General features: G+C 48.6%; 1 protein-coding gene across 1 annotated transcript in view; it reads left to right on the top strand.

The window, feature by feature from the left end:
- The first annotated feature begins 1,368 nt into the window (after window positions 1–1,368).
- The window catches only part of MACF1 (microtubule-actin crosslinking factor 1), a 373,337-nt gene continuing 361,454 nt past the window's right edge, over window positions 1,369–13,251 (top strand). The window contains 1 exon segment of the mRNA XM_015417776.1: window positions 1,369–1,588. Within this exon segment, the coding sequence (XP_015273262.1) occupies window positions 1,369–1,588 (220 nt within the window).

Genomic DNA, 13,251 nt, shown 5'->3' with positions numbered 1-13,251 from the left:
GCTGGTGCTGCTCCTCACGGTCAGCCGCCTCGGAGGAGAAGGGGAGTCATGCAACCGGCTTCTCTTCCCCTACTGGCTCGACATCTGCCTTGTGTGGCCCCTGCCCTCCATTCAAACTGCCCAATCTGGGGCTGCCCGGGCAGTTGGGGCGACGGCGCACGTGCCCACAGAGAGAGCTCTGAGTGCCACCTCTGGAACCCGTGCCATAGATTCGCCACCAGGGGTCTAGGGGATTCAGTGTGGAAACTGGAACTGGGAGACCTAGGTTCAGATCTCCTCTCAACCATGAAGTTTATTTTCTATCAGTGTGACCTACTTTACAAGGACGTTGTGAGGGTAACACGGGTGTGATAAAACCATACACACTACTCTGAACTACAGGGAGGAAGACGGCAGCGGTGTGTGTGTGTACAAATGTAATGAAGACATTATTTATTTGTTTGTTTTATACCCCACCCTCCCCAACAAAGGACATGAATTTGCATAATCCAAAATATATTCCAGCTTCCTCAGAATGTTGGGCATACGCAGCATAGGAATCTCCATTACAAAATATGCTAATGTGCATAAAGATTTTTTTCATAGAATCACAGAGTTGGAAGGGACCTACAGGGTCATCTAGTCCAACCCCCTGCACAAGGCAGGAAATTCACAAATACCTCCCCCTCTACACCCCCAGTGACCACTGTTCCACACCCAGAAGATGACAAAAAACTTCCAGGATCTCCGACCAAACTGGCCTGGAGAAAAATTGCTTCCTGACCCCAAAGTGGCAATAAGCCTTTCCCTGGGCGTGTAAGAAAGGGCCACAAGAACTAAATTTGCATATGCTGCTAGGAGCACACAAGCATGCTTTTATGCAGTTCTTTGGCAGGAATTGACTTTTCAGGGCACAGAATGGTTTTGTTGATGTCAGAGGTCAACTTCCTGTTGGTTTATTACTGGGGTGGGGGCTGAGCCTCTGGGGGCTGGATCTGATGACAAGGAGACCATATTGGAGTATGTGTAGACAATAATTTCCTCCTCACGGTATGAGTGCACATGCCTGTGCTGGGGCCAACACAGCCATCCAAACTTTGGACATGGTCTCAGAGTTGTGCTTTAGAATCATCCTCTGTACTGTTAGGAATCCTGGGAAACACTTGAGATTGTGCAGGGTGGCTGCTGGGGTTTTTTTTGGCCAGTCCTTTTTGTTTAGAAAACAGGGTAAGTTATGGTCAGGATTGAAAGTCCCAGCTGTGCTTGATAGGGCCATCCTTCCATCCTCTCTAAATTCACTTACTCTTTTATTGGCTGTTCTGTCCATTTGTAGGTTTGGCTGTTTCTAAGGAACGGCAGCACCTCCGATCCTGCCTGTTGAGTGGGGCAATGTCTTCCTCAGACGAAGAGACCCTCAGCGAGAGGTCCTACAGGAGTGAGCGATCGTGCAAAAGTGAACGGTCCTACCGAAGTGAGAGGTCTGGCAGCCTGTCTCCCTGCCCGCCGGGGGACACCTTGCCCTGGAATTTACCCCTCCATGAGCAGAAGAAGAGGAAGAGTCAGGACTCTGTGCTAGACCCAGCAGAAAGAGCTGTTGTCAGAGTAGCCGGTAAGAAAACTTCCATAGTTCCATACCAAAATAAAAACAGTTGTGGGTCCCTACAGAGCATTTGCTCAGATCTGAATGGTCCAACCTTGCCCAGTCTCTTCAGAGCTTGGAAGCTAAGCAGAGTCAGACCTGGTGAGTACTTGGGTGGGAGACCACCAGGAAAGTCCAGGAATGCTACTCAGAGGCAGGCAATGGCAAACCTTGTCTGTCCATCTCTCACCTTGAAAACCCTACAGGGTTGCCATAAGTTGGCTGCAACTTGATGGCACTTTCCACCACAAAGTGTTCCTTAGTTGGCTATTGGCGCCATTGTTTTGAGCTCTGGGTTTCTTCTTGTCAGTTTCCTTTCTAGGATCCATCCAGCACTTCTATATTGCTCTGGAATGCTACAAGCCCTGTAAGTGCCCTAAATCCTGATTCCTTTTCTGGACTGGAAAGGAAGGCAAGTGGAGCTGTTGCTAAAATCTGCAGTTTGTTTTATAATGCACAGATGACCAAACTATATATATATATATATATTTTGGGGGGAGCAGATCTATTTTCTGAACCGTGGTTATGGACCACAAATTTATTTATTAGTCATTTCATTTACTTTATTTATAGCCCACATTTCTCATGGGCAACAAGCTGGCTTTATGTCATTCTTGTCTCCTTTTATCCTCACAACAACCACCCTGTGAGGTAAGTTAGGCTGAGAGCATGTGACAGACTCAAGGTCACCCAGCAAGCTTCTGTGACAGAGTGGGGATTCGAACCTGGATCTCCCAGATCCTAGTCCAACATTCCAACCACTGCACCCATTCATAGGCGGTCTGACTCCATAATGGGATGTGTGGTGCCATCTAGCAGGATAAGCATTGCATTCATGGGGTATGAGCACTTGGCAAGGCATGGCATAGAAGATCCAAAAGGAGATGGAACATTACATGCAGGCTACCTGTGTCTGTTTTAGCAGCCCCACTAGCCCAGCTTAGCCCAATCTTGTCAGGGCTTGGAAGCTAAGCAGGCTCAGTACTTGGATGAGAGACCACCAAGGTAGACTCTGCAGAGGAAGGCAAGCACTGGCAAACCACCTCTGCTCATCTCTTGCCTTGAAAACCCCATGGAGTTCCACTTAATGTGATTCTACAGCACACTTTACCATATCTACCTGTGTCTCTTATGATGTAAAAGCTCCCTCCCCCATTCATTATAAGTGATACTGTGTGGCTACTTGGGGACAGATAGAATTGCTTCAGAGGCCTGCCTTGGCCTGGATTCCATCAGTTGGACTTGTCTGCTGTGTGTATATCAGGAGCTCAAGGCTGTAGGGCAGAGCTGGATCAATAACAAGAAGGTTGTATGAATGTGAAGGCCAGGGCAGAATCAGAAGCAAGGCAGCTTTGTAGCGAAAAGACTGGAAATGCACAAGCATTGGTGGCAATGAGGAGGAAAGGCAGCATGGTTATAACCCAATCTCATCAGATCCTGGAAGTTAAGCAGAAGGCGGCAATGGCAAGCCACCTCTGCTTCTCATTTGCTTTGAAAGCCCTTTGCTGGCATTGCCATAAGTTGGTTGCGCTTGACAGCACATACGTAACCTTGTGGTGACAAGGACCTCAGGGGTGGAGAAAAGGCCTAAGTTTGGTTGATGGAATCAACAAGTCAGTTATGAGACTCCAGTAGTTTTCCTGTGGACACTCGTGAGAAGAATGCAGTGGCCCTGCTTTGAAGGGTGAAGTTGGATTGAGAGGCCAGGATGTGAGGGCTGGACTGAGCCAGGACGTACAGAGCCACCACCTCAACCTATTTCTGGGAAAAGCCATAGATTATTTTGTTAGGATTTCCTCTACCTCACAACCAATGCTCCCTCCCTCTAAGCTGCTGAGTCTTGTGAGCAAAAATTCTACTTGGTGAGCTACTGGCACTAAGGTTTTGAGCGAGTGATTTGGCTACTGCATAAATTAGTTTGGTCTGGAGCCATCCTTCCTGAGCTAAGACAAAAATGTGTGAGCTGGAGGCTAAAAAACTGTGAGTTAGCTCACACTAACTCAGCTTAGAGGGAACACTGCGCACAACGGTGTTTTGGACTAGATAAGTGTTTCTCAAACTTCTCATAGCAGAGGTGGAATTCAAAAAGAATTCTAATTGGAGGTATGGTTTGCTCTAAGAAATTTTACTTTTAGAATGTGAAAGAGGGAGATTTAGCTGCTATCCTGTGGAGCCTACTTCTGGGGTTCTGCTTGAGACTTGGCGCCAGATCCCAGACCAGTGACTCATGCACATATTGTAATAGGCACACTCATCTAAGGGTAAGTCATTCCGTTGTGCATCTGCACGAGAGAAGAATGATCTAATCACTTGGTGATACTGACTAGATGGGGAAGTGGCTAAGCCAGATTGGTGAATCATATAGAACTGCAGTGGGCAGCCTCCTCTGTGCAAAGATATCTTGGGCTCACAAATGCCTCTAAGGACTTAATTAATTTAATGAGAGCTGCTGTGATGGAGTACCTGATTTGAATGAGGGAGTCCTGGTTTCCTATTCCTGGCTCAGCAATGCGACTTGCTTAGTGAGCTTGGGTCAGTCATGGTCTCGCAGCCTAATCTACCTCACAAGACTGTTGTGGGTGTTAAATGCGGAAAATCCCATATATGCTGTCCCGAAATATTCAGATAAAGGGCAAGATACAGTAAACACATTTCTCTCTTGTATGCACAGAAGCCGCTCTCTTGCAGCATGCTGATTGGGGTGGTTAGATTCTGAGATGATTGCCTCCTTATATTGCTTTGTTTTCTCTAATGATGTTTGGCAGGCTACAGATCAGGATTTTCAGATGGGCTGCATACACACAAGTTCTCCCAAGAAGGCATAGGGGGAGGTGTTATTTTTTGCCTAAACGTTATTTGTGGCTCACAAATGGGAAGTGATGGCACCGCATTGGACAGCGCACTAGAAATCCTCCCGATCTCTATGGTAAAAACCATAGAAATGGAGGGGGAGATGTTCTTAGAGCATTTCATTTTCACTTTCAGTCTTTTGACTGAAATGCCATTGCAATGTTGTGCCATTAGGGATGCCAGACCTCCTGCTATAGCTGGTAAAACTATATAGAGTTTTTGTAAATGATACAGCCTCTAAAGATGTCACTTGTGGTTTTTAACAGAAGTGATATCATCACACTGGCATACCAGGGGCGCCCCCCTCCCATTTCTTCAGGGGTTGCTGGCTGCAGCCTGGCAACCCCATAATGTGATGCCAATGCTGTTCCAACCTGTCTCCGCTCCCCCCTCCTCCCACCAGTTTCCAGACAAGGGCTAGCAGTCCTGTGAGGATGGCAACCCTGTCTCTACATTCTGTGACCCATCATGCTGAATGCACTGTGTGTGGCACTTCTCCAGCAGAGGGAGAAAACCTGCCCAGAACTGCAAAGCATCAGACAGTGAGCGGTTGGGGGAGAGACTGCAGGCCTGGCTGGTAAGTTGTGTTTGGCATGGGGGCTCATGACCTCTTTGGGGCCTGGGAAAGTACTTCAGATCTCACTGAATTTTGGTTGGGCTGGAGTGGTTGCTGACAGGAAAATGAAAGTAAGATTTGCTGGAAGACAAGAGCCAGATTCTTAGTTATGCCCCCCCATCCCTGAAACGTGTAGTATAGAAGAATGGGAGCTAAGGGTACAGCTCCATGATACTGGCTCCTCCAGGATTGTTTCTTCCCATTGATTCCCCCCCCCTCAGAACAGTAACTTCAGGCCTACAGTTTAAAGGACGAAATCCTTCTGTGGATGCGGTTCTAGAGAACAGCAGATCCAGTATGCCACATCAGTGTGTGTGTGGGCGTGTGTGTGTGTGTGTGTGTGTGAGAGAGAGAGAGAGAGAGAGAGAGAGAGAGAGAGAGAGAGAGATCTTGTACCCCAGGGTGCTTCAGTCAACTCCACCAGTGGCTCTCTCCTCTTTTTTTAATATTTATTTTGTACATAACTATACACCTGCCCACTCCCTTCTAGTTACCTTAAGGCAGGAACTGTGGCTCAGTGGTAGAGTGTCTGCTTGGCATATAGAAGGGTCCAGGTTCAATTTCCGGCATTTCCACTTAAATGGACCTGGCAGTAGGTGATTTATTTATTTATTTAACTTTTACCCCACCCTCCCCGCCAAAGCAGGCTCAGAGCAGCATACATAAAACCAATAAAATAATATACAATTCGGAGTAAAACACATAAACCTTATAAAACCATTTGTACATCATTGGTGGCGCAATACAATAAAGTGTATTTGAGACACGTTCCACCATGCAGCCACTTTGGATAGCTTCAGCTAGCAGATCGGCACAGGCTTGGCCAATGGGTGCTGCTCCTACTGGAATGCCTGGCGGAAAAGCTCCATCTTCACGGCCCTGCGGAACTGCTGGAGGTCCTGTAGGGCCCTGATCTCACCAGGAAGCTCATTCCAGTAAGTCGGTGCCACCAAGGAAAACGCCCTGGTCCTGGTCGATGTCAACCTGGCGTCCTTAGGACCAGGGAGGGCCAGGCGATGTTGTGTTCCAGATCACAGTGCTCTCTGGGGAACGTGTGGGGAAAGGGGGTCCCTCAGGTAGGCAGGCCCCTGTCCATAAATGTGATGTGAAAGATCTCCACCTGAGACCTTGGAGAGCAGTTGCCAGACTGAATACAAAGGTCTGATTCAGTATAAGGCGGCTCCATGTGCTCTGTGTGTTCACCTCCCCCAGGCTCCTCATGGGCAGCTTGACCTGAGCCATTAAAGGCCATTGAGGGCGGGTCTCCAGGGGGTCTTTTGAAAGCACCACCCTTCCTTTTGTCATGTGGGATAGATTGAGTCACAGTGATCAAAACCCAAGCTTGTCGCAATAAATTATGTAAGACCATTGAACTTTTGAAAGTATTACATAAATGATCATTTATATTATTACTACTCCTATTAGCTCTGATATAGTTCTAATTAATTTTGGTGAGGACTTGCATAGGGGACGTTTGCATGGGAATGATAAGGCTAAGAATATTCAAGGCAGGCAGCCTAACATGTGCCCAACAAGTCAACCACTTAGGGCTGATTCTAGGGTTGCCAGGTCTCACCTTTCCTGCAGTGGAGAGCTCCTGGCTTTTTGTCGGGAGTCTTCTGCCACATGTGTGAGGCGTGCACGGTGCAGTGACATCACTGGTAGTGATATCATCACGCTTGGGGCATCATGCGGCAACACTCTAGTTTTTGGAGCAAAAACTCTATGGTAACCATAGAGTCCCCCCCGAATGCTAGAGCATCACCATGCGATGGCCCCAGTGTTATGATGTCACCACTGGCGACATCATTGTGTTGGCAGCATCCCCACGAGATGCTGCTGTTTGGGGGTGGGGCTTTCCCCACCGGCCAGCTGGCCGCCGGTGGAATGGGGACCCCAAAATTGGGGGCTCCCCTGGCCCCACTGGGGGGATGGCAACCCTAGGTGAGTCACGTCTTATCAAGTCCACATGGAGGACAAGAGGCCATCATGAAGACTCAGGTATGTGCCTGGAGGTTTGAGCAGGGAAATCAGTTCCCAGCCATATGGGGGCCTGATTCAGATTGGAATAGGGTTGCCAGGTCAGGGTTGAAAAATACCTGGAGACTTTGGGGGTGGATCCAGGAGAGGGAGGGGTTTGGGGAGGGGAGGGGCCTCAGCATTCCATAGAGTCTACCCTTCAAAGCAGCCATTTTCTTCAGGGGAGCTGATCTCTGTCATCTGGAGATCAGTTGTAAAAGCGGGAGATCCCCAGACCCCACCTGGAGGCTGGCAACCCTAGGTTGGAACCATGGCCCATATGGGATGTGATCTTAAGCCTTCTGCCTGCACCTTTCCCCACACCTGAAATAGCTATTTGCCCACTTGGGGAAATGTACATAGAGCCATCAGTACATGTAAGCTTCCCCAGCAAGCCAATAGCAAGTGGCATTGGCCACTTCTGCACTGCCATTTTTGTCACTTGTTTGTCCCTGGCAGTTCTATTAAAGCAGGAAGAAGGGGCTGTCTTCCTTCTCTGCTCTGCTGTTCTACTTTCTTCCTCCCGTATCTTCCTGGCACATTCTTCCACCTCCTCCCCCCTCCCTCCTGCTGCAGCTGGATTCATCTCATTTCCATATTAGCAACCAGCAGAAGTGGGTGTTTCTTTTCTTTCTTTCTTTTTTTTGGGGGGGAGGCGGGGTAATTCTCTGTGGGAGAAAACCCAGGCAGAGAAAAGAGAGTCCCTCTGGAGTTCTTTGTCTGCTCTCCAAACAATCAATTCCCTGTGGTTGGCTCCTTTACTTCTTACTCAGGGCACACAATAGAAGCCCAGCAGGGTGGAGTGAACGGGTCACAAAGGGAAACTTCATCAACTGACCCAGCAGTGTAAAGGGAGTGGTGGGGCCACCCAGTGCTTCTCAGATCAGGGGGGCACTTGTTATTGCTCCACATGTCACTAGGCCACCTGGGTTCCTCATTTGCTGCTGAATAGCCATTCTAATGCAGATGACATTATTGCTTTCATCTGTAGTGGAGTATGCAGAGAAGGCTAAGGTTTATAAAGAAAGGGGCGGGCCTGCTCATCCCTTGGCTTGCCGCTATGGGCCCAGGCTCTTTTCCCTGCTGCTTGGAGTGGGGAAAGAGGACTCAGGCCCTTGTGCTACATTTTGCCTGTGCATGTGTAAGACATGTGTCACAAGGACAAGTCGTGGTCAGGAACGGGCTTCCAGCACTTGTTGCCAAGGGTGTAGACTTTCCAATTTCCCGGGGGGGGGGGGGCTGGGGCTGGGCCAGAGGCATTGCTGTGCTAGGGGCAAGGGTGGCTCCCAGGGGAGGCTGAGCACCTTCCTGAAAATTTCGGCGGGGGCTGAAGCCCCGCCGTCCCCACGAAGATTACGCCTATGCTTGTTGCAAGTTCATTCCCAGTATTGGGAGCAGGATGATGGAAGGCGCAACTGCTTTGAGATCTCCATGAGAGCAGCAGGGTGCAAATATTGTTTTGTGTTCCCTGATGTGTGTGGGGAGGTTTCCAGGCAGCCTTGCTGTCCTTGTTTGCAAGATCACTTATTTAAAATATTTTATCTTGTCTTTCCACACAGCATTAACACTGTATGTGTGTGTGTGTGTGCGCGCACTTCCCCTAGGGGGACCCTCCAGTGGCTTACATCATTGCCCTCTTGTCCATGTTATCTTCACAACACCCCTGTGAGGTGAGTGAGGCGGAGAGTGCATGACTGTCCCAAGATCACCCAGCAAGCTTCCATGGCAGAATGGGGATTTGAGCCCAGGGTTGTAGCCGGACACTCTGACCACTACACCATACTTGTGGAGGCACCTCTTTTCCCTTTTATCCCACTCCCCGAGAATTTCCTCTTTCCCATAGATGCCCTCATAGCTTCTCCCCTTTTTCCTGCTCCTATCTCTTCTTCCCACCCACCAACCATCCTACTTTTATCGGCTCCCCTGTTTTCCCTCCCCCTGGCAGTCTCTTCTTGGGAACAGTCTGAGTTGTGTGATGGCTGCTGGCTAGGGCTGCCTAGTGGGGGTGGGGGGTGGGTAAACCCCCGCTTTGGAGGCCTGATTTCTGCCACCGTGGAATCGGGCCCCGGGGGGAACTCCACCCCGGCGTGCCGTCACAAGGAAGTGACGTTATGACGCCGGGCACGCTGGGGGCGGGGCCACGACCATTCGAGGGGAAACTCTATGGTTTCCCCTCGAAGGGTCATGGCCTCGCCCCCAGAGTGCCCGGCGTCATAATGTCACTTCCTTGTGACGTGCGTGCGGCGCACGCTCTAGGATCCACCCGGGAGTCCCACGCTGCGGAGGTAAGCTATACTTGGCAACCCTACTGCTGGCAGTGGGACCGACCATATTGTGTGGGGTTTGGCTGAGCTGCCACTGCCAGGCCACGCCCTGTTAAGAATTCAGATTTTCTGCCGACGCAGGACTTCCTTCAGGTCTGTAGAGAAATCAACCCTATCAATCCCTAGCTCCATTTTGGTGTAGTGGTTAAGAGTGGCGGACTCTAATATGGAGAACCGGATATGATTCCCCACTCCCCCATGTGCAGCAAGCTGGATGACCTTGAGTCTGCCACAGTTCTCTCAGAGCTCTTCTCTCAAGAGCAGTCTCTCAGAGCTCTCTCAGCCCCACCTACCTCACAGTGGTGGCTGTTGTGGAAAGATGATTGCAAGCCGCTCTGTCAGGGGTCATTTCGTAGAAAAAGAGCTAGGGGGACTCATTAGCATAACTCATTAGCATATGCCACACCCCCTGACATCACCGGAAGTGTGTCCTCCCCACAGCCGGCAGAGACCTCCAGCGGGCACCAGCAGGGAGCTCCAGGCCCCGCCCTCCCGCACCTCACCCAGGGGGATGGCGTCCCCCCGCGTCCCCCCCCCCAAATGACCCCTGGCTCTGATACTCCCAAGTGAAGGGCGGGGTATAAACCCAACTCTTCATTTTGCAGATCTGTTAATCCAGGGTCCCCAACATGGAGCCCATGGGCACCATGGCACTGCTGACACATTTAATGGTGCCCACCTTGTGTTTTTAGAAAGTAGGTGGGGCCAGGTGGGACTTCTGCCCAGGAGGGCTTATGATTGGCTACTGGAGATCAGATGAAAACAATGTTGTTTCAGTGGCAGTTGCCAGTGCAGTGTTCGTTTTATTTTCTCTTTCACTCCTCTTTCCCAGTGTATTTTTTAAAAGCACTCCTCTTTTCCTTGCACTCTCTGTGTGTGGCTCTGCCCTCCCATGGGGGCCATTTTATGGTTGCACCTACTACGGTGTATCAGAAATTCAATGGTGCCCACCAGGGCTTTTTTTGTAGAAAAAGTCCAGCAGGAACTCATTAGCATATTAGGCCACACCCAGCAGCAGAAACTCATTAGCATATTAGGCCACACCCCTGACTACACAACTCATTAGCATATTAGGCCGCATTCCCATGTTACCAGAAGTGTGGTCATCCAGCCACACCCACCTTTTGCTTCTTATTCTGTTTACCTTGTTTGTTGTCAAAACCCAGGGCTTTTTTTGTTGCAGGAACAACTTTGCATGTTAGGCCACACACCCCTAATGTAGCCAATCCTAATGAGTTCCTGCTGTTGGGTGTGGCCTATTATGCTAATGAGTTCCTGCTGGGTGTGGCCAACTTGGGAGCCAGCCGGAACTCCGTTCCTGTACTTTCCTGCCCAAAAATAGCCCTGGTGCCCACAGGCTCAAAAAGTTTGGAAACCCCTGTATAAACCATGTACTCTATGGTGTGGTTCAGAATTAGAGGGCCTAAATTCATTTCAATGTATGCATATTTAACATTAACGGCTTGGCAGGGGGTCGTCCTGCTGCTGGAAATGCCTGTTCTCCATCATGGAAGCTTTGTAGGGTATCCAATTGCCTGGAGGGGAAAAAAAAGTCCTGTCCCTGTAAAAGAGGGTGAAAAGCTTTTGCTGCCCCCATTTCCACACATAAAGCCCTTGTTCAAGGGATGGGCCATTTTTTCCCTTCAGGCAGTTGGCAAACTGAAGGTTTTGTGAGTACAAATGAATGAAGGAAGGAGGGGGAGATATATATATATATATATACACACACACACACACACCAATATGGAAATGATAACTAATAATAACAATTGCTTAGCCTTGAGGCCAAAGCAAGAAACTGCAAGTAGATAAATAGGTACCTCTTTGGTGGGAAGGTAACAGCGTTCTGTGTGCCTTGGTGTTTAGTCATGCCAGCTACATGATGGAGATGTCTTCAGACAGCGCTGGCTCTTCGGCTTGGAAACGGAGATGAGCACCGCCACCTAGAGTCGGATTCGACTGGCTTTCAAGCAAGGGAAACCTTTACCTTGTACCTTTTTTTAGACAACAAGGAGAGAAAAATGCCAGACTGTGCTGAAATTGTTGAGGTACCACTAACCCTGTCTTTGCTTCATTATATTCCATGCCCAGGTGTGTGCGTATGTGCACACACACACACACACACACACACGCGTGCGCACACAAGCTTGCTTAACACAACAGAAGTTTTACTTATTTTAGGTGCAGGTTAGCAGCTAAAAATAAGCAATACCATGTGGCGCTTCAGAGTCTCTGTTTTGAAGATGGGTGCCCCCCCCCCCCCACCGGCAAGGAGACCCTTATGCTCTCTGGGGAGCTGATGATCTGAAATCAAGGAAGGTTTCCCAAAATAAAATAAAGGATGCTCCTTACAATAGGGGTGGTAGGCAAGCATGCCTCACTGAAACACAGAGAAAGCATTTGATAAATGCTGTGAAGAGGGATAGGTAACATAGGGTCTACTCTGAAGTAACTCCCATGTTATTCAATGGGGTTTACATCACGGGAAAGGCCCATAGGTGTACAGCTATAGACAGGTGGATGTTCTGTTTTCTATTGGGTATATGCTGATTTCTTAATTCAGAAAAAAAGATTTGGGATCATCGAGAGGAAAGTACCCCTGATTTTTGCAGCATCTAATATTTGTATTTGCAAATTCACATTTGGTGGTGTTCAAAATTCACTATACAGGTGTTCTTTTGTGATAAATAATTCAGAAGCAAAATCTGCACCACAATGGAAGTGACATACCCCTCATTTTCAGCAAAACCCCCCAGTAATGTGTGAATTTGCAGAGTTCAGCACTACAGTGCTCAGGGGTGGGGAGGGGGAACGGAGGCTGAACCCCTACAGGCCTCCCATTTGGTCCTATGAGTAAGTAGTAGATATTTATAAATAATATATAAGACCTTTCAGTGAAGCTTTCTGTTCCAAGTGACCCTGGCAAGGCCTGATTCAGATATAGGCATGCACTTAAGAAGCCCAAGACATCTAGTTAGCTTTCCTTTATCAGATCATTAATTTCCTGGTAAGAAGTACACTTCAACAATATTTTTTGGGGCTCATTTTGTATATCATACACAAGTAAAATTATTACTAGAGAATCTAGCCTTCCTGTTATCTTTTTATTCAAATATGATTATTTACACTCTAACATGAACTTACTTAATACCATCCATTGATTTTACTTCGATAATTAAAGGAGAGAGATTACTTGACCCCATGAATTATTTCCTGCCAAAAGCAAGCAGGTTACAGGCAAGGAGCATTTTTGAAGAAGATACTCTGGATCCATTAGTGCAGGGGTGTCAAACATAAGGCCTGGGGGCTGAATCAGCCCCTTCCAGGGCTCTTATGTGGCCCGTGAGCAATGGATGCAAGGGAGGAAGTGCTGGGGGGGAGTGGGCAGAGCAACTCCATTGTGGCTTCAGCATGGCAGAACAACCTCATCTGCAGCAGTCAAGCATCGTGGGAGCATCTGCCCAGTGCTGCACTGCTGCCTCTCCAGTCCATCCATGTGGGTTTTCCTTTGGGCCCCCCCCCAGCCCATGGGGCCTTGTAGTGAGGATATTCCAACTCAGAGCTTACCAGCTGCTGTCCTTTATACAGTTTTTATCTCCAGTACCTGGTATACATTTTATGGCACACATGGCCCGGCCCAACAAAGTGACATTTATGTCAGATCCGGCACATGTAAGAAATGAGTTTGACACCTCTGCATTAGTGTATTGTTTCCTATATCGATAGGTTTTGAAAATAATCTTCCAGCAATAGCTAGCTGTCTAACCTGATGGGCTCATATTCTTAGCTAACTAGTTATCTTATAACTTCAAACACCATATAAA

This window comes from Gekko japonicus, unplaced genomic scaffold, assembly GCF_001447785.1.
Source record: "Gekko japonicus isolate JY-2015 unplaced genomic scaffold, Gekko_japonicus_V1.1 scaffold203, whole genome shotgun sequence".
NCBI lineage: Eukaryota > Metazoa > Chordata > Lepidosauria > Squamata > Gekkonidae > Gekko > Gekko japonicus.
This window is presented reverse-complemented; position numbering and strand designations above follow the sequence as displayed.